The following is a 25753-nucleotide window of genomic DNA, read 5'->3' on the forward strand; positions in this document are numbered from 1 at the left end:
GCGGACAAGAAAAACATTTGTAGGCTGCAACTTACTCTGAAAATAACTTGAGTGATTCATATCGAGTTTGTTTAAGTTAGAGGACTATTCGGAAACTAAAGACGGATACAGAACGGAACAAACTGAATTAATCAATGCAGCCCTCGAGCTTACAAATAAATAATCTGCGGTTGAGACAGGACTGAGGATTGTTACCGTTTGGTCAGTAAACCGAAATTCAGTGGATAACTTCTAGGTCCATTGAAGAATGATTTTATCCAACATCTTAATGACGACTAATAATTACTAAATAATGATTTTGCTCTAGTTAGTTAACTGGACGTATCTGGACTGTAAACAGGAAGAGTTAACTCAAGCAAAACAAATTTGGAACTAAATTTTCCTTATAAACCGAATGCTTGTTTTGCCGACATATATATTACTATCAAAGAAAGGCTGCTATAAAAAGTCGCGAAAGATTTCGATGATAAACGTATTCGGTAAACACATGATCCAGACTAACCAATGCAACCGAGATTCACGTTTGAAGTGTAAGACATTAGCGAAATTGTGCTAAATGTAAGCCTACTCAAAGGTACTTCATAGACATCCTAAACGTCACAAGAAAACATTTTTTAATTTTCCGGTCTTGATTTGATTGGACTAAAATATAACTTCCTCTTTTATTTTAAAAAACAGTTCTCATCACTTGGCTGTTTTCTTTTTCTGTAAGTTATAGCTAGCGAAGGCACTTTTTGAAGAAACAAGTTAATCCAAGGTAAGTCTGTGCATTCGTGCGAAGGAAACGTTTTACCAAAATCAGCCACTGAATTTAACCAAGGTTCGTTCAACAATATAGCAGCTATAACTGACAGCCTCATGAAAACACAAAATCTGCAGTTTTGTATGCCATTTTATAAACACACAGAATTTATCTAAAGCGAGTCTTCTAAACTAGGAACTAAATCTTATGTGATTCATTTTTACATTGTGCAATGAAGTCAGTCTGAAAAAGGTTCCTCTTTAACGGTTTTAAAGTTACCACATTCTGATTAAGAAAGCTCATAGCACGCAGACTAGTGTTAAAGTACTATTTAACTTTTGATGGACAACTATTTTCCATGCACCCCCAGTGAAATGCTAGGTCAGCAGAACCTTTTCAGAATACGTGTACCTTAAAACAGGAAGAGTTAACTCAAGCAAAACAGTTTATAAAATAACTTATATAGCAAGCGCGTTCTGATTAGTTACAAACCTATGCTTTACGGTGCCGGCAAATTCATAGAAAACTTAAAGTTATTTTATAAAAGCAATAGACCACACTTCCTATGGGTTTGCCGGCGTGATAACCCACTTGGGATGTTGGGAGAACACTCGAAAAGCTTGTAAATCACGAGCCGAAGGCGAGTGATTTATAAGCTTTTCTCGTGTGCTCCCAACATCCCACGCGGGCTATCACGCCGGTAAACCCATAGGAAGTGTGGTCTATTGCTTAAGTAAATCTCTCTTTATGCTGTCTATAAATGTATTATCAATTTAATGTCCGAGTAGCGCACTCACAACTTTGTTCCTATATTGCTGATCCACTTGAAATATAGAAATATTGCTTTCTTAGACTTCTTAGGGCCGAAACAGCCAGTTCTTATTCTTGTCACAAATGTTCTGATCTTTCTCTTTTTTAAAGTTTCTTTTTTGTCTTATATCCTATCATTCCCAGTGGATACACATCGTAACTTTAATCCTGCTTTCAACAGATAACTTCCCAGTTTGTTTTGGTGCAGAATTTACCAGCTACGCATTATCTGACATCAATCATGGTAAGGCGTAAATCGTGCTTTACACACAAATCAGAGTAGTATGTAAATGTATCTCCTAGGTAGTTTTGCCTTTTCTAGATGAAGACCAAGTCACCTTAACGCTACCGCAACCCCAGGTCACTGTTAAATCAAGTCAGTTTATCTATCAGGCCGAATTATTCTCTTGAGTTCGTCTTTAATTTTGCTTCCTTAATAGTATGTTTAAGTCTCTAGGTTATCTACCTTTACCAGTTGAAGACAAAGTAACCTCTCACACTGCTGATCAACCTAAGGTTTTGAATGAAAGTCAGTCTATCTATTGCCAAAATAATTCTTCTGCTTTATCCGAGTATAACACTTGAATTCGTTTTCATAACGTATTAAATAGCCTTTACATTTGCACTTGTTTCGTCTTTAATTCTCGCGAAGCGAGTTTATACAGCCTCGTTCCCAGTCGTCCTCGGCGATTTCGGATGTGACGTCACCCGTGAAGCTTGTCGGGAAAATTCGCTCGCGCTATCGCGCTCGGTTCCAAGCCTCCTCTGGTCACTCGGATAGCGCAAACAGGCCTGGGTACGAGGTTGGAGTTTATAATCTCGTCGCGCGCGAAGTGCGTGTACTGTGCGTGGTCTTAGCCAGCTGCAACCCCATCTTTCTATCTATCGTTCTTTATGCTACTAATGCTAGGTGTCCGGCAACGACGTCATGTAGCGTTACGTCATGAAGCATTTTTTGTTTCCAGGCAAAATAGACTTTGCCGCCGTGTTTTTCAATCGTCTGTGAAACAATGTTTTCGATGGGTGAACCACGAGTAATTTCCCATGCAAATGACACGGAAAAGCAAGCACAACAATTGGCTGGAAATCCTCGCCGGCGAGGATTTTCCGCCGGAATTCCTCTGGAGAACGCCGACTAAAATTCATCGCGAGCGGATCGAAGAAGACAACCGCCAAGCAGAGAGAGCATCGCTTAGCACAGCGAAGGCAACGTCGTCAACACAGCGACCACAAACATGTACAGAGGCATCGACAAAATACTACGATTACACTGCAAGTGAAACCGATGAAGAGAGAAAACACCGACTTCCGACCCTTCGAAAAGCGACGAGGAGATCAGGCAACGCTTGAAGTTTACAGTCAAAATTATCTTGAGCATAATTTCTAAACTCTTCACTGTAAAATAAAACTTACTGTAAAACCCCTTTGCCGCTCATGGTGTAAATGAAAAGTTTAGAAATTATACTGGTGCGCCATGGTCATCGGCGACAAAGTCTATGTTGCCTGGAGACAAAAAATGCCCCATGACGTAACGCTACATGCCGTCATTGACGGACACCAAGCATAAATCCAGCTAACTATGACCACGCGCGGCGAAATTATAAACCCGCTTCGCGAGAATTATTTTTCTTACCGTTAATCTTTATCCTCGCTTTCTTAAAGGGGCAGATGATTTCTTATCTTTTTATTTTTTCGTATTTTTAGAAGAAAAGACAGAAGGAAGTTCGGGGCAAATGCCTGAAAAGTTCAGTGTTAGTTTTCTCGATGTGCTGGAGACGTAACGAAAAGCACTTAGAAAGGAGGGCGAATGCAGCCGTGAAAATTCAGTCTGGTAAAACTACTACGTTGGACCCGCGCAATACTACATGTATTAGTTCGTTATTACGCACGCCCAGTTTTTCTGCCCAAACAAGAGTCCAGTAAATTTGTTTTGAAAACAGCCCCGTTCACCACCCCGTTATTTTTGACCAATGACCACCTTTTGGGGTCTTCAGTCGTCATTTCCTTGACAATTTTAGGTAGATTTAACGCTGAGTTAATGCCATGTTAAAAGGTACTGAAGATGACTTGTGGTCAACATAATTTGCTGCTCTTGCTCGGTTTTTAGATGTACCCGCACCGCCGTCCCTGTCGTTGTGTTTTTGCTAAATCTGCCGTTTTTGATTGTTTACATTCTTGCTCATCCTCATAGCCACTCGGCTTAATTTCAAAACCACGTGACCAAAAGAAACCGCAGTAAGCCCAGACAAAAGCGATTAAAAGGTCTTTCCACTTAGCTCCACTTTCCGATGGCTTTTATTTAAAAAATCCCTTGACTGGAAAAGTAACAAATTTTCTTCTGAAATACCCTTGCATTGAAAGAAAGATCAATTAGGCCATAAAGCTTAGGACTTTCCACAAGCTGCTCGAGATTTCTCAAAACGTTTCCCGTAATTTCTTAAACTCTGAGTTGCTTAAAAGTTGCTTTTTGTGACGAAATTTGCTTAAATGCTGCTAAAAAAAAACCAAGAAACTTTTTGTTATCCTCTTCCTTTATTCCATCAGAAGCAAAAATTTACAAATTGTAAAAAATAAAGAATGTCTAAGCATTTTTGTACAATTTTGGGGCGTTGCTAAATAACTTTATCCTCAATTAAAACCAAAAAAATTAGGAGTAAAGACTACGCATCAATAACAGAGCCCATTGCCTCAAAGTCATGGGCTTTTGTCAATATCAAAATTAATCTTGTAAAAATTCTAGTATGAGCCAATAAAATTGTTGAATGACCTTCTGCTTCGTCCGCCATTTTCAATTTTCTTTTAAAAAACCGCTGACCTGGCAGCCGGGCTACATGCATCTTGCGCTCATGATCTGCCCCAGGGAGGAGGATCTGGTTCCTTTTTCACAGGAAATTCATTGTCTACTAAAACATTGTGAAATGTATAAGGAACGCCAATTTAAGCATTAAAGGCTGTTCCGATATCTAAGAATTGCGAGGAAACTAAAGAAATTGCTTAGAATGCAAAAAGTTGCTCGAAACAAAAAAAAAAAGAGAAGTTGGCAAAAAGTTGCCGAGCAACTTGTGGAAAGCCCTAATAATAGTGACTATCAAACGCCCTTCACTTAACAGGGACGAGGGGCTACGGTTAACAATCATCTACATTGTCCTACTCTCGTCTTCCTCTCGTCACGGACAGTTTAAAGGTTTTGCAACCACGCATAATCGTCGTAAGCCCGAGTGCTTTAACAGAAATACTGTCGAGGAAAATTTGTTACGATTTTAATCAATACCATTATTATTTTTTAATTAAATGCAATAAATTTCAGGGTTTGAAAGAACGCAAATTTATTTTTAGCGACGTTTTCACTGCCGCCGCCGTCGTCATTGCTTGTTACAGATCTTGTAGCGACTGATTAATCTTGGTGTCATTGATTTGTCAATAAACCAATAACAGAACCCTGCAGTCGCCTTAATAAATTTAACGTTTAACTTAATGTTTTGATTAATCATTCAACAAACAGCTTCACTGTAATCCTTTTGTTTTAGTGTGGCGAGGATGGAATGCTAACAGAAATTTCAGGAGGGTCCTAAAAGCCGTTAAAGTCATTCAAAACCATACGAGAAACTATCTGGTATGTAAGCGTAACACACTTTATTGTTGTCTTTTAGTTACTGTTAGTTCATGATAGTAACCGTTATTCTAACTTTGCTCTAATATAATGATACTTATCTGTCCATCGCTCCAATGCAAAGGGCGAATAACTGCTATCCACTGGATAGCGCGCACTGATTGGCTTCACTAATACTTATCCACTGGAGCGATATCCAGCGTTTGAACAACCGGGTCATGGGGCCGTTTCTCGAAACTTTCCCGAAACTAAACGGCTGCCTGAAATCGAATATTCAAATCAAAATCTAACTCGGAAAAAGAGCTCGGATCCTAGCTAATTCACTTGGCCACTTGGGTTTGTTAAGTGATAGTTTAATTTTATCTTGTTATCTGCAAAACTATTGAAACCTCTATACTTAATCCTTGTTAAAAACAAGGTAACAATTTGGTACTGAGTTTATAAATTGCATATGACATCTGATTTACTCAGGCAACACTATCTAATTAAATATGCATATTTTAATAAAATGCTATTTAGAACGGTTTGCTTCTCTCAATGATCCTGAAAATTAAACTACAAATGTAGCTTAATGGCCTTAGCAATATGAGACATTTTAGAACCTTAAATTTTCGTCAAGTGACTGATAATTGAGAATAACGGTCAAAATATTTACTCTAGAATGGGGAAAGGATAATGAAAAAGCAACAAGTTCTTTTAGGTACATTTCAAGTTCGTTTAGGTACGTTTCAGAGGCTATTAAAAGGGGTTCTTGTATGTGTGTTTACATTATCTAGCTAGGAGTCGATAAATCAAGGGAAAGGATCACGTGACTTATTAATTCGTGAAATAGCTAAAAGGATAAATCACATTTCCAATCATACAAAGCAGATTAACGATTCCCACTGTTTAGGTAAAATTTTGGCAGTGAAGATTCCTAAGATTAAGGTTTGCAACCCTTCCCCGTTTAGGAAAACGTGTTTTGTGACGTCATTGACGAAGCAATGTCACGTGTTATTGAAATCACATTTCAGGTGTTTTTTTCGTTGAGCCACATTTGTAGTTCAATTTTCAGGATCACAGTTGGAAGCAAACCGTTTTAGGTAGTCATGCCTTAAGTGGCCTTAGTTATACACCCATTTGAAAAAAGGTTGTCGGAGAGAACGGCGAATGGCAGTTGTCGAACGGAGATTGTACGACCGAAAGGAACTGTGGGTTTGAATATTGATGGTAAATAATCAACTATATAAGCTAGTCAATGATGCCGGCTCCATTTAGTGAAGACCTTCGATGGCGTGTTATATGGTTTGTACATGTTCTTCAGCATTCAGTGCCAAGGCTTCATTTTTCTTGGGCGTTTCTTAAAGAACAGTTGAGCGCTACATTTCTAAATTTTCTTGTGGCTGGCAATGCAAAGTCGGAGACAATAGGCCGTTCATACGAGGAAACCAGGAACGTCTTTCAATTGAGAAAAGCGTGAGTTTCTTTTGTCTTTGGAGTCAAGAACGCTCAAACAAACGTCCATAGTTGGTGTATTCATTTCCACGAAAGGTGAACGCAACTAATGAAATTTTGCCTATCAAATAGCGTAACCACAGTTCTTTTCGGTCGTGCAACCTCCGTTTGGCATTCGCCATTTTCCTCCGACAACCTTTATTGAAACAGCTGTATATATACTGAGATGATAAAGTCTAGACTAAGAAATTGAACTGGTCTCATTCCATAGATAATTTACCATTTGAAAACGATACACCCTTTGAGAGTAGATAGGCGTTTACTTTTTTTTCAGTCATGAGATCCTACATCGCCTTTAGATATCCCATAATAGTAAGACCGAACCTGACGCCAAGGTCTGAATTTCATGAAAGCTTAAACGAGGTCTTAGGGAGTCATTTAAAATATGAGTTTCTCGCCTGTGATTTTGCTTTGACTAAATTCAAAGGATAGACCTATTCGGCTAACTCAATGTTGTACCCAATTCATATCTCCCGGGGTTAAGATTCTTTGTGTATTGTCTTTGCATTATAATGTGGCATTAACATTTAAATGATGTGGAAATTCCTGAAACAAAACGTTTTATTCCCAAAGGGTTTGAATTGGGTACAACATTGAGTTAGCCGAATAAGTCTATTATCTATTGAATAAGGCATGAATGGTGGTAATCATTGCCCTGTGTGCCAGAGACTTTTCATGCGCCACTTTCCGCTTTCGGTCAAGTCTTTATCAAGAATCAAGAGAGAATGAGCTCATTCTCTCTTGTCTTAATATATTATTGTTCTTACCGTCAATCTTTATCCTCGCTTTCATAAAGGAACAGATGGTTTCTTAGGTTTTTTTTTTCATTTTTAGAAGGAAAAACGCCTGCTAAATTCAGTGTTAGTTATTTAGAAGTGTTGGAGACGTCACCAAAAGCGCTTAATAGAAAGAAGGAGGGCAAATGCAGCCGTGAAAATTCAGTCTGGTAAAACTACTTCGGTGGAAGCCCGCCATACTACATAAATTGGCTCGTTATTACGCCCACTCAGTTTTTCTACCCAAACAAGAGTCCAGTAAATTTGTTTTGAAAACAGCCCCGTTACCACCCCGTTATTTTCGACCAATGACCAACTTTTGGGTCTTCCGTCGTCATTTTCTTTAAAATTTTAGGCAGATTTAACAAAGTCAATGCCATGTCAAACGGTTCTGAAGATGACTTGTGGTCGGCTTAGTATGCTGCTCCTCCGGTCCATTGGTCAAGCCAGTTTTTAGATATATGTACCCGCACCGTCGTCCCTGTCGTTGTGTTTTTGCTAAATCTGCCGTTTTTGATCGTTTACATTCTTTCTCATCTTCATAGCCACTCGGCTTAATTTCAAGACCACTTGACCAAAAGAAACTACAGCAAGCCCAGATAAAAGCGATAAAAAAGTCTTTCCACTTTCCGTTGGCCTTTATTTGAAAAATCCCTTGACTGGAAAGGTAACAAATTTTCCTCTGAAATGCCCTTGCATTGAAAGAAAGATCAATAAGGCCATAAAGATAAAGATCAAACGCCCTTTACTTAACGGGAACGAGGGGCTAAAGCTAACAATCTTCCAAATTGTCGTAGTCTCGTCTTCTATCTCGCAGGGACAGTTTAGAGGATTTGCAACCACGCATAATCGTCGTAAACCCGAGTGCTTTAACGGAAATACTGTCGAGGAAAATTTGTTACATTTTCACTCAATGTCCTTTTTTTAATTAAATGCGATAAAGTTTGAAAGAACGCAAATTTACTTCTAGCGACGTCGTCACCATTGCTTGTTACAGACCTTGTAGCGACTGATTAATCTTGGTGTCATTGATTTGTCAATGAACCAATAACAGAACTCTGCGGTCGCCTTTATAAATTTAACGTTTATGTTTTGATTAAACATTCAACAAACAGCTTCACCGTAATCCTTTCGTTTTAGTGTGGCGAGGATGGAAAGCTAGCAGAAATTTCAAGAGGGTTTTACAAGCCATTAAAGTCATTCAACACCACACGAGAAACTATCTGGTAATGAAGCGTAACACATTTTAGTGTCGTCTTTTAGTTACTGTGCGTTCATTTTAGCAACCGTTACTCTAACTATGCTGTATTATGATTATATTTATCTATCCATCGCTCCAGTTCAAAAGGCAGATAACCGCTATCCACTGGATAGCGCAATTGGCTTCTACTGGTGCGCTATCCAGCATTTGAACAACCGGGTCAGGGGGCCGTTTCTCGAAAGTGCCCGAAACTAAACGGGCCTGAAATCAACTATTCAAATACTCTAAAATGGGGAAAGGATAATGAAAAGGCAACAAGTTCTGTTAGGTACATTTCAGAGGCTATTAAAAAGGTTCTGAAAAAGTTGCTTTGTATGTGTGTTTACATAATATAGGAATCTGTGAATAAAGCGAAAAGGATCACGTAACTTATTAATTCGTGAAATAGCTAAAAGGATAAATCACATTTCCAATCATAGAAGGCAGATTAACGATTTACACTGTTTAGGTAACATTTTGGTGGTGAAAATTCCTAAGATTAAGGTTTGCAACCCTCCTCTGTTTAGGAAAACGTGCATTTTGACGTCATGGACGAAGCAATGTTACGTGGTTTGAAATTACGTTCCACGTGTGTTTTTCGTTGAGCCACATGTGTAGTTCATGTTTCAGGATCATTCATGGAAGCAAACCGTTCTAAATGGCATTTAACAAAATATGCATATTTAACTAGGTAGTCATGCCTTAAGTGGCCTGAGTTATATACTAAGGTGATGATAGAGTCTAGACTAAAAAATTGAACTGGTATGCCTGGTCTCATTCCATAGATAATTTACCATTTTAAAATGATACGCCCTTTGAGTGGATACACATTTTATTTTTTTCAGTTATGAGATCCTACATCGCCTTTAGATATCCCATAATAGTAAGAACGAACCTGACGCTAAAGGCTGAATTTCATGAAAGCTTAAACGAGGTCTTAGGAAGTTATTTAAAATTTGAGTTTCTCGCCAGTGATTTTGCTGTTACTAAATTCAAAGATTATCTGTTGAATAAGGCATGAATGGTGGTAATCATTATCCCGGGTGCCAGAGAATTTTTAAGCGCGGGTTTTCGCTTTCGGTCAGTTAGTCTTTATCAAGAATCAAGGGAGAATGAACTCATGCTCTCTTGTCTTTATATATTATTTTTCTTACCGTTAATCTTTATCCTCGCTTTCATAAAGGAGCAGATGATTTCTTATGTTTTTTTTTTTTCATTTTTTTTTAGAAGAAAAAGCAGGAGAAAGCTCGGAAAAAACGCCTGATAATTTTGGTGTTAGTTATCCAGAAGTGCTGCAAACTTCACCAAAAGCGCTTAGAAAGAGGTAGGGCAAATGCAGTCGTGAAAATTCAGTCTGGTAAAACTACTACGTTGGACTCCCGCCATACTACATGTATTAGCTCGTTATTACGCCCACTCAGTTTTTCTGCCCAAACAAGAGTCCAGTAAATTTGTTTTGAAAACAACCCAGTTCACCACCCCGTTATTTTCGACCAATGACCACCTTTTGGGGTCTTCAGTCGTCATTTTCTTGAAAATTTTAGGCAGATTTAACGCTGAGTTAATGCCATGTCAAAAGCTACTGAAGATAACTTGTGGTCGTTGTGTTGTTTTTTTTTAATCTGCCTCTTTTGATCGTAGCAACAGCGAGAAAAAGCTCTTGGAAGTAAAAAAAACCTTGCTTACTTCTCTTACTTTCTCTGAGTTTGTTCAGAAAGAGTGTAACCATTCTTATATAGTTCATTTTTCCTATCCCATGGCAGCACCTTCAAAAATGTCTTCTTTTATTATATGATTTTGTTTTCTAGGTTCCTGTTAAATTTCACTGCAGAGTGACCGCTCCTCCGTATGCCTTCACCAGACCCATAGCTTTGATTGACACGGTAAATAGCTTGCTAAAATATACCACCACCCAACCCAGACTCAGATATGAAAATTACCTCCAATAGACCACGTTCGATATATTAAAATTCTAACATGACTCCGAGGCTTTAGGGTCAAAATTGCAAATTTTTCCCGATTCCATTGTCTCGCAATTCCCAGAAGAGACTTGAGCACAAAGAAAACCAAGCCAACATAGAAAAATGACCAGAAAGCCTCGGAGTCATGTTAGAATTTTAATATATCGAACGTGGGTTATTGGCTCTAGGCAAGTCCTTAACACGAATGTTGACATAAATGATCCATTACATACTTGTACCTACAAAGTTAACCCGACAACGTTGCTTCCTTGATGTCCTGAATATAATAGGACTGTTTTTCTTGACAGTGATTAGGGAACTTAAGCATCAGACGATCTTGGTACCACCGACACCAACCGAAAGTATTTCTGCAGCATGACAGCCACTGCGCATGTCAAGACGTTCTTGAGCTGCGGTCACGGACTTCAAAACGCGAGTTCTGAGTTTGAAACCAGAGGTTCAAATTCTGGGTTTTTCGAAGAGTATTCGTTATTCAAAAGTAGAAATTCTTCATCTGAAATCATGTTTTCTTCGTGACAAAGAAACAAAACTTAACGCAAATCTTTGAAAGGCATTTTCAACTGAATTATTCTGTCGGCGTTAGTGATGTTTTCACGTTGTTTTGCTTAGTGATTTGCATTTGGCACGCAAACTGCGTACCCGATCCAGTTCTGCGCGGCCAGCCATGCCGTTCGTGAATCAAGAACGTCTGGTTCTTAAGTTCCCTACTGACGTTTCGACAACCTGTGCGGTAGTCACCTTCAGAGTCAAAATGAGTTGTATTACTTCAGTTGATGGCATTAAACCTCTTAGCCAATAACATCACGGCTTAACTGACAGACGACCAATAACATCGCGACGTAATTGACCAATCAGGTCAATAACCAGGGTTTAATAGCATCAACTGACATGATACAACTCACTTTGACTCTGAAGATGACTACCGCACAGGTTGTCGAAACGTCAGTCACCGTCAACAACAACAGTCCTATTCAGGACTACGTTCACCTGGACGATAATACTCAACCTACTTATGAAATGACTCCTGGGATCAAACCTTTCACAGTATTATCATTAACATCATCATCATTCTTCTTCATCTTCTTATTAATATCATGATCATTAATATATTTTTCAGGGGCTAGCTGGTATACGTGAGAAGGTAAACTAAGCGTGGCCCGACAGTGTGGATGGGTCACCAAATTAACGAAGCTAAATATTCAATGGCAAAGAAAATACTCGGACAGAAAATTGCATATCAGAGCAATCACTTTCTCTTACAGCGTAACATGAAAGGAGCACTCTTAAACTGTGGGCAAGACGGTTTAGGACTTAAAAAATATTACAGAAAAGTTATTCATGGCAAGAATCAAAACTACCAGCTAGTGTGCACGAGACTGAGTCGAAATGAATACCGATTTATAGATTCTTTGTTTTGTAAATATAGTTGAGTGTCAACGTATTTAGCAAGAAAGTACTAATTGAAAACACGTCTTTCCCGACTCCTACTGGAGACGGAATGCCCACTCATTTCGCTTGCCACTATGCAGAACGAACACCAGACAGTTCTTAATTTATTTCCAAGGTCCAAAGTTTTATTATTCGCTGAATTCTACTATTACTGGTTCGTCCTCCTCCGCTTCTTTTAAAAGAAAGCTTAAAGAATTCCTTCTTAGTACGTATTAGCTTCAGTATGGCACTAAGTAGATTCTATGATTTATACCACTACATGAGAAATTTCTGCAATTTGATTGGCTTAGAGCAGTGGTATTTCAGTGGTATTACAGCTTAATTTGAAATACCTACATGTGAAAATTACAAACCTTTTGCGGGTAGTAGTATAAACAAATAATAGCATGATTTGTACGTGATATTTGGCATAAATACTACTCATGATATTTCAAAATTGTCGCAAATTCCACTCGCCTAACGGCTTGTGAAATTACGTTTAACAATTTGGAAATATCACTCGTGGTATTTACGCCAAATATCACTACAAATCATACTATTACCTATACTAATTAATTTAACATGTGTGTGTGTTTTTGGGTGTGTTTGGTGTGCGTATGTGTGTGTGTGAGTCCGCGGTCAAAGTTAGCCATCATAAGTCCATATTGTAATTATATTATCAAGACTAGTTTATCCTAAGTTGAGGAGACCTGACTCATCTTAAGCCTCGTGGTTTCTTTCAGGTCTCCTCGCCATTTACTTTTTCTTTAATCTCATATTATTCCAACCTTGCATTGTAAAATTTTGTATATATGGCAAATAAAGAATGAATGAATAATCCGTCATTCGAGCCACGCGAAGGTCTAGCCATTTGCAGGGCAAAGGCAGTGCCTTCATTTCTCAGTTATTTTACGACCCCGAGTATTGGTCCGGCCCCGGGAATCGAACTCGCGACTTCTCACTCTGCAGTCAAGCGCTCTACCGACAGTACTAATCCTGCTGCGGTTGATCAAAAGTTATTTTCTTTCTCATATATTGCTTTCTTCCGCTTCCTATCGTGATATTAAGGAAGTATATCCTGATATTGTAAAAAAGGAACAATTGACATATTCATCGTTGGCTTTGCAAAGATCGCTTGTCGCGATTAGCTCTTCGCTATTTGCAAGCCAGCTGCTTATACTATTAAGTATGTAGTTTATGGCATTGCCAGTAAAGAAGGATTTCAGATGGTTTTACCAGTACATATGGAAAACCCTTTTGAAGTAATATAGAATTTTTAATACTTTATTGTCATTCACTTTAAAAAGAACTTAAAGGTCGGAGAAACACAACAGTTTTTTCATGTTCTCTTGGTCTAAGTTACTTAGGTCACAATAACAGCGTAAAAGAGCACTTCATGAACAAACAACATTTACTGAACCCGGGTTTATTAACTACTTATACGCAATACATGTGCAAACATTGGACAATCAACTCCACAAATGATTAGTAGGCCAGTTATTAACATATCCAGTATTATAATGCAGGATTCTTCCGTAAGATGCAGCCAGAAAAACTATTGTTCATGTGTCAAGTTTTAACAAGGATTTTGCATGGCATTTTAAGTAACTGGAGCAGAACCAGCTGTTAAAATAAGAATATTTTCGCGTCTTCAAAGAAAACCATTTTATGATGGATATCGCTCCACTATGATGCCATGACCCTGGAAAAATAATACAAAAACCAGAAATGATTAGTATCATAAATTTCCCTTAGTTGGATCAATCTTGCAATTAAGATGGAGAGATTATTAAGTAATGATCCGGGTAAGGTGGATAGCAATTTCTTTTGTTATGAGGCAACGGTGCTTTCCCCACACAGAAATGTTCTCATTTTTATACAGAGAATGCATAAACCTACATGAAGGTCGTTTCCGCAATGAAATGCATTTACACTCCACTTTGAAAGGGTGTTTTTTTTGTGTTAAAAGATTTTGACCAATCACAAGAGTTGAAAACAGCAGCCAAGAAAAGTTTACAATTTTACATGTTCCCCACATAGGATTTCTTTGTTATTCAAACTGAGACCAGATTTTGTTATATGGAAGATGGTTGGAAAGTAAGGATGAATAAATGTGCCGCTTTATGAAGTTTTGTTAACTTTTGCTGTTTAAGCCAATCAGAAGTAAGTACAGACAATAGAAAAGTTAGCACCTTTTTTGCATTCCAACATGTTCGTTGCCGTTGTTGCTATCATTCTTATCTGGACCGTTTCTTAATTCTCGTTATGGGGAATGGCAAATATAATAGCCCTACAAGCAGATGTCCATAGATATTTTTCGCTCGCTTTTCCTTTCCCTCCATATGGCTAACTGACAGCCTGGCAAGTTGTTCAAAAAGTGGATAACGCTATCCACTGGATAACGCAATTGGTTCCCTTAACACTTATCCGTTGGATAGTGATTTATCCGGTGGATAACGCTATCTAACTTTTGAACAACCGGGGCCTGTAGTATATAGACAAGAGAGAATAATGAGACAGAGAGAAACGCCCAGTCTGGCCCTTAGGATATATGAAATTCACCGAAGTTATTTTTAGACCAATCAGACGATTAAACTACTGGGAAGCTGGTTTCCGGAGAGGTCTTTTATTCAGTGTTGTCAAGAGAGAATTCAACAGTCGCCATTACAATACTCTGAATTTTTTGCATCGAGGCAGTTGCGCGTGGACTTGATGACGTTCCAAACAATCGATTAAAATTTGCGGACGTCCCGGGAATTAGACTTCCGTTTAATTTAAGCCTCTAAAAATAACTTAAGTGAAATTCAGATATCCCAGCCAACACCCTAGGATTCCCTCTCCAACTACCAGAATCCTTCACGGTTTGCTTTCTTTAGGGGTTTTGTTTTTTGAAACTCACTAGGATTAGTAAATTTAAATATGAAAGAAAAAACGAAATGAATTCTGATGTAAGTAGTAAAAAGACGTTATCGTGCAAATGGCCTATTGCATCTTTGAAATTATTACTCTTAACGATGAACAATTTGTCTCGTAACAAGGGAAAACAGGCACTTCCAAGGATGAAAACACATTTGGCATATTTGCCTTTTCAATGTAAAAAAAAAACTTTTGCGAATGCTACACCATTTTTTTGCCCCTGGCAGTAATCAGAGGTGATCTAAGCTACTTTCATTGGAAGAAATGTTTATGGTGGCTCCTCAGTTTTCAGCTCTATGGAAACTGTCCGCAAGTTAATCACTAGCGACTACTTACCAGTCCCCCAGCAGCACAAGCGGCGACCAGTCCATATTTTCCTCCCTCTTTCAATAGCCTATTAGCAGCGGTGGTGACGAGTCGGACTCCTGTGGCGCCAAATGGATGACCGATGGACAACGAACCTCCCCACGTGTTCAGCTTTTCCATTGGAGGGGCACCGAACTAAAAAAAAATAATCACGTCAAAACTGCTCAGAGAAGTGGAGAGGAGCAAGAGAATAAGACGGACACCATAAATCATGGTTTAGTCTCAAACTAACAAAATTATTGATTTGGAACATAGCTACACTCAGGGAAGCTAGTCGATCAAAGGTGAAGACGCGACCTTTTTGTTAACATGGAGTGAGCCAAGTTAGAAATACGATATTTGTCTCTTGACTTGTACTCTCCACAGATATTATTCGGATACTTGCTCCCATCCCCCCCACCTCTCGTATCCTTGGTTAACTAAGTACCGGTTCTGGTTTATTTAATTACACAGGAACATCTGGTTTAGCGTGAGCTAATTTAAACAGAGTCCTGTAAAAAAAAGGAAAAAAAGTACAAAGAGAAACAATATATAAAGAGTAGCACACTACTTCTTCAATCCTAAAAATCTTTGCTATCAAAAAACATAAAAAGAGTGAATGGCGACAGCCTTCAAGTTGCCAAGCTTGCTTTTATTTTTTAAAGTTGATTGTACTGTACAAAAGGTTTTAAATTTCTTCAACACTTAGCGACTAAAAATTAAGAAAATGTTGGAAAATTTCTTACCTTTGACGATCTTCCCATGTAATTTTGTGCAAAAAAGTCGGAGTCCAGAGCCTTCAAATTAGCTAGAATTTGACCCTTGACAAAGAAGGGAAAAGAACGTTAATCGCTGCTAGCATAATTAACAATTCTCGAAAAAAGTTTTTAATACACTCACTGCAAAGGCCTCGTGGTATTCAAATACATCGATGTCCTCCATTTTGAGTCCGGCTTTGTCCAAGAGTTTTGGGGTAGCATAGGCGGGACTGTATATTAGAACAAGTTAAAATTAAACAAAAAGCTAAGTTTTATGACTTAAAAGTTCTGGTAAAACTATGTGATACATGCAGAATAAAAAAAAAACCTTGGGCAAAAAAGGGAGAAGAAATTACAGGAAATACCCGAGTAGAAGTTGGTCTTTTGGATCCTGTGAAGTGTAAACAAATTCCCTGCAAGAAAAACGAAAGAAGTAAGCCAAACTCCTTACTAGCAGAGTGTTTATCGCTGGGTGGGCTTGTGAAGGGCGTATTTTTGTCTGCATGTTGATGCACTAATAAGTTGGGCTTCTTATACCCAGGTGGCCTTTTAACCGTATAATGCTGTTTAACTTAGAACTTGGTATACATTCATTGGTCAAACTTACTAGCGAACTCAGCAGGGGAGGGGGTAACCTGGACTGGGTATAAACCTGTTAAAGGAGCTTTGTCACGAAAATCTATCTTCAGAGCGTTGCGTGACGAAATTGAAAACGGCTGCGTAGCAGACTACAGTAGGAACTGCCAACAAACTGAATGAAACGTGAATATAACCGTTCAAAACATTAAAAAAGGTAAAAATAACACAGCAAATACAATTGGCGGTACGGATGGAAAAACTTGAAAACCGATTGAAGCGGACTGCAACGTGGATTTCGTAAACTTGTCAACCTAAATGTTTTGCAAAGTTCATTTTTGTTGTTTGTGAAGTTTGACATAATGCCTGGGAGGCACATTTGTTTGAAAGGAAGGTCTGATTTTGTCGTTCACAAGTAATTTCTCAAGTTTCGTACCAGACAGCCGTGAGACAGCTCCTTTAATAAGAGTGTGGTCTACTCTACCTCAAGTATGCTTTTGGTTTAAATCCCATTTCAACAGCTTTGTCTTCACTCATGATCAAACAGGCTGAACCTCCATCCGTCTATAATCAAACATGCAGAAATTATTTTCGCTATGTTGTCTAGCAAGTCGAAAACTCTAGTTATAGACCTGGTTGGTCGATTTATCCGATTGTCGTTGGCTGTCTATCAGCTGTGAAGGGTTACTACTGGTTTTAAGGTAGAGATTTTAGTAATCTGTCGGTTAACTTGCGACTAACAGTTGACCAACAGTTTTTTTGGGAAGTTTGACTTTCATCACAGTTAAAAGGATTTTTTCTGTCAGTCTTCGGTTTGTTTGTTTTGCCTAGTTCATGATAACTGAGTAGGCCATTTGTAAGGTTGTACTTGCTACATGTTCTTCACTCTATCTGGAGCGGGAAAACAACAGTAGGAGTATTAAAAATCTATGCTCACAATATACAGTACTTATGAACGCTGCTTAGCAAATCCATTCCCTGTCTGTGGTAGTATACAAGACAAAATTCCCCACCCTACTCCCCGAAGGAACCAAACCTACCAAGAACGAAGCATTAGCAGCAGTAACAGTACCATGTGGTTTGACAAAGGCTGGTTTCAGTTTGGCCATCTGCTGCAGAGTTGAGACACGGATCCCATTATCAGCTGTCACAGTTTCTGCCTTTCCTAAAGCAATGCAAAAACAGAAATAATGTACAGTCCTCTCTTCAACCATTTTCATTCCCAGAAAGAACAATGTCGTCTTGCCAGTAAGGTGGTTCTTACTTTTGAGACTATGTGGCTGAAATCCTACAGTATGACCATTCAAGTAAAACCTCTTCAGCAGTACTTTCGCAAAGGTTTCATTGGCTCTTCCACATTTTACAAATGAAATTTGTATTTTAGTTGAATTTTGACTTCTTGGATCGAAAGGGTTAAGACAAATACCATTGGAACTAGCACAAAATGTTCTTCTTGGAGACCTGTCTGCCTCATTGAGAGTCTTTTTCGCCTTGGGGGGTGGGGGGTGCCTGTCTTATAGAGGTGCCGGGTTGTATCTCAAAATAATTCACATTGTGTTTAATCCAACAGTAAAAGTGAAAGGAGAATCTTGGGGTACATCATTGAATATTATTATTTCGGTCTGAATTATCAGGATTTTTGAAAAAACAAGGGTTTGAGAAATTGGGACTCTGATGTAGATGCTGTTTATGCCTGTAACAAGGGATAAAGTCATAGCAGCAACCTTTTATGGTATAAAGTGTAACTAAGTGTTAAGGTTTAAGAATTCAAGAGAATAATATGCTACACACCAGGTACTTTAAAGGCAAGGACATCCTCTAACTTTCCAGCCTGAGATAAGAAATACAGATACAGTGTAAATGTTTACTATGTTTTGGCATACTATGTGCAACCACAGATGAGCTGAAAAAATACACATACTTTGAACTTAGATTTTAGGAAAAACATTAATTTAAGTTTGTTCCATTGTGGTACAAAAATGTTGAATATTATTAGCATATGATGAGCAGTATCGAAGGTGATTATTTCACACAACTGGATGACTTGTGTCTGGACTTAAAAAACTTTCCACCAAATACAGGGATAAGGCGTGATAAAACCAGCTTTCGTGTCGAGAAGAAATTGCCATACCGGAAAAATTGGAGTGATAAGTACTACCATACAAAAATTGCTCACAAAGTAAGGATATCATTATATTAAAATTCCACTTGTGGCACTTGTATCAAATTATTTTAATGCAACTAATGTTCTTACACTTGCTGCTGTGTGAGCCAATGTGTGAGATCGCAGAGCATATTCATCCTGTGTAGGCATAAATAACAACATGTAAGCCTTCTTTGCAAGAAATAAAGCTCAACAATATTGAATGGCTCTGGGCAGAAAAATATAAGAGTGTTAATAAAGAGTTTTCAAACAAGTTGACAAAATCAATAATGTAAAATGGTATATTTTACTTTAAATTGCTTGGTGAAGAAATGAGCAGGATCAAATGCCTGTCATCCATATGTCACACACTGCCGCTCAGATGAACAAACTGAGTCCTCATTGGTTTACACTGGTGTACTGTCTGACAGACTAGGGTCATCAGGGCTTTTAAAAAACTTGAATTTAAGCTTGTCCTGTGTGCAAGCAGCTCTTACATTTTGTTTGCCCAGGGCCTGACTTCTTACTCATCTTACTTAATGATTTAGTTAGAGGATGACTTGCCAGGACTCTTGCCCATTGGACAAGTAAGCTTTAAAAGTTACTTGCCAGCAAGAGAATCTACTTGACGACCTGGTCACAGTTTATTGCTACTATGATACACAATGAACACTTCTTTTTATACGGCTGCTCCTGTGAGTGGGCAAGATGTTGTGAATCCGGAGTGCTGATTGGCTACCCAAGTGGGCCAAATGGCCCTTATGTCTTCCCCACTTGGTATTTGCTCCTTCAGTCCCGCTAGAAAAAAGTTCTCTTGACCATACAAAAAATCTTTCATTGGCCAAGGTTGTTTGGTAAAAATGAATGGATAGTGGCCTTTGTCTCTTTCAGCATTTTCATTACTAAAAATTGCAACTTATCTTGGTCCATCTGGAGCATTTTTCTGCACAATCAAGGCTTTTTTCCACTCAATGACTAAATGATTAATTTTTTTCTTCACCTTGTTATATGCCCTGAATTTATAAGACACAAAATTTCATATAAAACATTAAAGAAGAAGACAATGATGTGGATTGACCATTACCTGCTCCTGTCTAGAGACACCAAATGCTGCAGCCAATCTAGAAACGAATACAGGTTATTTAGGTTCAAATTTACAAAAATTATTCATATTTCACTAAAATGTAATCATGCTCTTCACCTATCTCCACTATGTCCCATGGTTTCACCAGTAGAAAACTCTGCAACAGCAGGTAACTGTAAAATAATAACAGAATGAAATTTAATGAAGCCTTGTTACAGTTGAGGAGACCACACCTTAATTAACCTTACACTTTTACTAACTGAAAAACATGCAGGCCATGAGAATAAACTGCATTATCCTTACGGAACTTCAAGAGTGGTTTTCTGTGAGTAGGGTAGAGTTTGCATAAGGACCAAATTATCTAAGGCATAAATTTTGTTTAGTTCATTTGAGGAGCTGTAAGCCTCCATTTCATATTATCTCGGTGGCCAAGTAAAACCAGTGATTTAATGTCTTGATTTCTAAACATATTCTCTACAAGTTAGTGCCATAATCTTAAAAAAACATAAGTCAAATTGACTGACCCTGACTGGATAACCCTTAACTCTGTAGATGAAATCCTATATTGTAACTTTATGAAATTTATGAAAGTCATTCAAAAGGATGTTCTTGAGGTACTCTTTAGTGTCGTTTTATAAATTGTGTGAACAAAGTAACAGTATGTACTGTGGCTGTTCTTCACAAGTTTTTGTGCATAACCTACAATATTATAATTGCAAACAACCCCATTACTATTATGAGTGTATGCCAATCATGGAAAATTTTGAAAGAAATATTTTTTATTGGTATTTGGGTAGATGAGACGTAGATGAGCTTTTAACTGAAAGTCATCTTTCAATACTTTCTGCTAAAAATATGTATTGTGTGAAACTAACTCTAGCAAAGGTGCTTACAAGTAACAAGATTAAACTGTGCAATGGTGTCATACCTCAGGATTCAGGAAGCTCGGCCTGATCTTTGCTAGAAGTCCAAGTCTTGCACCAAGTGTTTTGGCCTAAAAAGATTATAAATTATTTTAAGTACCGGTAAAGTTAAATTTTCCTTCAATTTTCAGTGAGTTATACGGGAAGTTGACAAAGTTGGGTTAAATTTTGTCCATTTAAAAGAAAACCTTTTTAGTGATACTTTAGCTTAGTGCAAAAAAATTATTCGTTTTGCATATAGATGAAATATGTCAAATTATACCAGGAACTATTTCTTGTCAGGATTTCAAAATTACAACTAAGTTGATAGTAATATGCATGGCGAAGACTTAAGACTTAAACTTTACATAGGTTAGGAGTAATGTATCAAACAAAAAGAGGGGTGATTCATCACACACACACACACAATGAACAAAGCACATAATTATAAGTTTTTGAAAGGTGTCTTCAAGGTATTTGAGTAGTACATAAATCACTCCCTTCTAGTTTTAAAAACTCTAAAATGATCAACAACTAGTCAAAACTCTTCCAGAGTTAATTTTTTTTGACTCCTACTCATGAATAATATCAATGAAATCAGGAATGGATTTTCATTCTTCTAAATCTTGATTTTGATTCTTGTTTTTTAATACTTTGTAACTGTGTAGTGTACCTTGTTTAGGGAAAGTAAAGTTTTTCTCAGAGGTCGACTGAGTCTGATTGGAACATCAGACATAAACTCCACTCCTCCAGCAACAACTGTATCACACTGACCACTAGCAATGAGCCCAACAGCTGTTAAATAAATAAAAACAAATAAAATAAATAAGGCAAAAACAAATGGTTGGTAAATTAAATATGAGATGATGACAATTCTTTTCTCATTAATGCCTTTTAAAACATACAGGAAGAAGGATTTTAAGTTTGAAAATTTTTTCCATTGGCTTTGGAATATACCCGGTAAAACCAAATTAAGCTAAGGAATAAATGAATAAGGGATGGGTAAGTAAAATATGATTCCCCAGGTGATTGTAGTCTTGAGTAGGACTGTTGCTGACAGTGACTGATGTTTCAACAATCTTTGCGGTAGTCTCTTCAGAGTCAAAGTGAGTTTTATCACATCAGGTGATGGTAACCAGAGTTTACTACTATCAGCTTGTAAGATACAACACACTTTGTCTCAAAAGATGACTGTCACAGTGGTTGTGAAATGTCAGCTAGTGTTAACAACTGACCAATTCAGGATGCCACTCTCCTGCACAACCACATTCCACTATATGTGAATCCTTGGTTCAAACCATTTAGTAAGATCAAGTAAAGTTGAACTGACTACATTTCTTTTATCTTTTATTTTTTTAGTTAAGTCAAGGGGTGTAATGAACCTTTTTGCCTGCTACATACCTGAGGTGATTGCTTGATTGGATGAAATGCAAGCCATAGTAACAGTATGGCAGGGAATCTTGTCTGAGAAGCCAGCACTAAGAGCAGCCTAAGGAAAACAATGTACAAGTTTTGTCTTAAAATTCAATGAGTTAGGCAAAGAGATGTGTATTGTACAGTGTGGTTCTAAATCTGCAGGCTATACGGACCATGACGTCCAGTAGTGTGACCATTCAAATGAAACCTCTCTGAAATTACGTTTTTATTGTGAAATATTAATTTGTTTGCACATTTTATCATAACTATAACAAAATTGTCCAAGGTGAATGGCTATCAGTAAACCTAATTTCAGCATTGATAGGTCAATACAATAGGGAAGTTTGTGTCACCCCTATAGACTGAGGTAACTAAACAGTATACAAAAAAGAAACTTAGGTTTTAAAAGGTTTGGTTTTGAAGTGATCAAAATAATAATCTATGTGTTGTTTAAACCTGTATGAAATCAGACTCATAATTTAACACGTCAGACTCTCACTGTGTAGATGTTAAATTTGTTTAACCACTTTGTACTAGACAATGCTGCTGGACTCGTTCCTATCCAATTACTATTCATTACTTTAACGTATGTTATGGATGCGATTTTTTTTACCTCTCTGGCGATGTTGCTAGTTTTGACTTCTTGAATGACCGTACCAATAACAATATGATCTACAGCATCTACAAAACACATTTACATCATTAACAAAATCAAAACCTAGTCCACTTGACATTTCAGAGCCCCCCAAAATTGGCTTTTAAAGTAACCTTTCAAAAGAGTGAGTCATCAAAACACCTTGACTTACCTTTACTTATTCCTGTCCTTGAGACAAGGCCCCTAAAAATACATACACAAAGTAAATCAAGCTTTTGCAGCTACTCAGCAAACATGCTAGTAAAATAATTTGTACCCAGAATATTTTTAAGTCAAGCCAGGAGAGGGAGAAAAATGACAGAGACAAATTGAGCCCTCAGAAAGTAATAAAAAAATTATCATTATAGCTATATAAATAATTTATAAATAATGATAATGATAATGATAAATGGAACTCTTTCGTACCCAAGGCCCATGATTTGGACCTGGTGCTTCAGCAGTGTTCTCCCCAAATTTTAGCTCAGCAGGTAAGCAACCATTCATGGTCAGTAAGGCAAAAAATATGCCCCAGAAGTGCACTTCCCTGAGGGGAGAGCGGTAGTGGAGTGAGGGACATGGCCCCTCCCTGGGAGGAGCTAAGTTCTTTGAATTGTCGTTCCCTCATTTTAAGACCTATTTGACACAAATCGGCCATTGTTATCTTTAGACAACAATTAAAAATGTTTGATCCCAATAATTTTACTCTGTCTTCAGTGTTCTCTTTCTAAACTGTGTGGCCCTCATAAAAAGAAAAGCTGTGTACTTTGCTATGTATTCATTCATTTGAATCCTTGATCAGATTGGATCACAGCTTGCATATTTTTTAAAACTACTCATTCAACTTTAGCAAACCTTCAAGAGGTTGCAAGTAGTAAGACATGTTGCTTCAGGTGGTAAATTTTACTGGTTACCGCCTGATAAGGAGAACATTGTTCAGGGATTAAACAAGCAAGCCAAGGATTATAAATGACAATAATAATAATAATAATATCAATGAAAACCACACAGAAAACTTTCTCTTGATTGTCAACACTCACTCTAATGCTCCTCTTTGCACATCATGTGGTAACAGGTTAGCATAGCTGACAATCGATAGAATAAACAAATTAATAATAAGCTACATTGATTTTAATAAAAGATTCATAAGTTGAATCTAACTGGTCCAATCAATATTATAATAAAGATCACATATTAAATGCACACTCTGATTGGTTGAAAAGCGTTCTTGATGAGAATATGAAACACAGAGCTAAAGCTGACATGCCATCTACCAATAGTTTGTTTTGAAAATAAGAAAATAATGCATAGGGAATTAAATAGACTCCTTATTACAAATCAAATAAAGAAGCCTTGACTGTGCTCTGTTCTGTTGTAAAGAACTTACAGCTATAGGAAGCACTCAAAAGTTAGAGACACAAAAAATGAAGTTTGATAAACTGTTAGACTGACAAGTTTTCAAATACCTCAATAAACGTCCTTAAGATTGTCCATCTGTGCTTCCTTTTGTATTTGCTGTGTCATTTATACCTTTTTTGAGAGCTTTGAGCTGTTATTTTAGTATTTCACTCAATTTGGTGGTGGTTCCCACTGATCAATTTTGCGACACAGTTCCTTTTCCCCCCAATCCCTTAATTATGATAAAATTGTCAGGGTTTCATCTTCCACAAGGCTAAAAAAGATGAGGAACTTTATCTTACATCTAAATCAAATCTTATGCACATTTTATGTATAACTTTTGTATTTTTGTTCCTTTTTTCAATGACAACTGACTTTCCTTACCTGGTTCCTGACATAAGAAATGGAGTCCGTACTCCTTCCACCAAAACAATGTTTCTTCCTGTTCTACCTGAAGCTTTGGCACCTATAAATACATAAAGGAAGAGGACTTAAGAATGAGCCATACATCAACATGACTTAAGTAGGATTTCATCAGCATTTCCAAATTATTATCATTGTTTGAGTTTAATGTGATTGTTTCAATGCTGCCAGCAAGGCATAGGAATCAAAGTTATGTCAGCTGGAGGTTTCAAAGGGTGGGGATGGGGGTGGGGTGGGGGTGGGGTTGGGGATTAACTATTAATAATAACACAGCTAGTAATTGTTGAAATCCCTACTATGCTTTATCCATCAAAAAAAAATTCCCATCTGGTACACGTAACAAAGATTTACAATGCTGGTTTTAACCTTGATCTTTGTCAGTGAAGAAAATGTAGACAGGAACGTTATTTTTTCTCGTTTGAAATACACTGAAACTTCGTCTATGCTTTAGACTTATTCTGGTACATGCATTTATAAATGCAAATAAATTCAGGTTTATGCACTTTCAGACAAGATAACCGTGGAAGTTTAAAAATGTGATTATTCAACACGCTTACAACAGCTAAAAATTCTATAATACAGATGTTTAAGCAAGTCTAGATCTCTATACCTTTAGGAGTGTTTCGCGTTTGAGAGGTACTTGCACATCTGAGGAACACTGCATGACAAATAACAAATATTAAAGTCAACAAGATCGCGGCCACTAAAGAAGAAAAGTTGCGTGAATTTCAGAAAGCTTCTCTTGGACTTTGATCCTTGCAAAAATGCAACGTAACGTGAAATGTACATTACTATTGATCTAAGAAGTAATGTTCCTGAAGAGAACATATTAACATAAATTGCATTTAAAAGAAACATGTGCTAAGTGGGAGAAATCTTACCATTGTTCACGTTTTTAGCCTTACAGCTTCTGGCAAAAGTTCTCAGAACTTTACCACCACAATACACGCTGGCCGCCATGATGTGGTGGGAAGTAGGGAAGTGAGTGTAACCGCGCCTTCAATATTCGATTGTTTACGAATGGCTTACGATCAAGAAGGTCAATCAAGGTGAAAAGGCACGAAACGTCACGAAAACCG

At 37.6% G+C, this 25753-nt stretch overlaps 1 protein-coding gene and 1 long non-coding RNA gene across 2 annotated transcripts; one reads left to right on the forward strand and one right to left on the reverse strand.

The window, feature by feature from the left end:
- The first annotated feature begins 598 nt into the window (after nt 1–598).
- Nucleotides 599–3383, forward strand: LOC140952524 (uncharacterized). The gene is made up of 3 exons (XR_012167362.1): nt 599–757; nt 1734–1796; nt 3257–3383. It is a non-coding gene; the product is annotated as an uncharacterized lncRNA (long non-coding RNA).
- A 10109-nt stretch (nt 3384–13492) lies between these two features.
- On the reverse strand, nt 13493–25660 carry LOC140951783 (trifunctional enzyme subunit beta, mitochondrial-like). The gene is made up of 20 exons (XM_073401132.1): nt 25556–25660; nt 25285–25332; nt 24636–24717; nt 23894–23938; nt 23029–23060; nt 22836–22903; nt 22208–22295; nt 21480–21601; nt 20833–20898; nt 20022–20077; nt 19905–19941; nt 18932–18979; nt 18469–18508; nt 17718–17842; nt 17162–17241; nt 16467–16514; nt 16244–16331; nt 16090–16164; nt 15335–15499; nt 13493–13784 (listed from the first exon to the last, which is right to left on the reverse strand). The coding sequence occupies exons 1-20, from the start codon at nt 25632–25634 to the stop codon at nt 13749–13751; spliced, it is 1428 nt and encodes a 475-aa protein (XP_073257233.1). The 5' UTR covers nt 25635–25660; the 3' UTR covers nt 13493–13748.
- Between the last annotated feature and the right edge of the window lie 93 nt (nt 25661–25753).

Source organism: Porites lutea, chromosome 11, assembly GCF_958299795.1.
Source record: "Porites lutea chromosome 11, jaPorLute2.1, whole genome shotgun sequence".
NCBI classification, from domain to species: domain Eukaryota; kingdom Metazoa; phylum Cnidaria; class Anthozoa; order Scleractinia; family Poritidae; genus Porites; species Porites lutea.

Bases quoted from the DNA above. Each gene is read 5' to 3' on its own strand.
- LOC140951783 (XM_073401132.1), bottom strand. From the start codon at position 25,634: ATGGCGGCCAGCGTGTATTGTGGTGGTAAAGTTCTGAGAACTTTTGCC. The intron at 23,061-23,893 runs GTGAGTGTTGAC...ATGTATTTTTAG, and splicing joins GTGCAAAGAGGAGCATTAGA to GGGCCTTGTCTCAAGGACAG. The intron at 13,785-15,334 runs GTAAGTAGTCGC...TTATTTTTCCAG, and splicing joins CTTGTGCTGCTGGGGGACTG to GGTCATGGCATCATAGTGGA.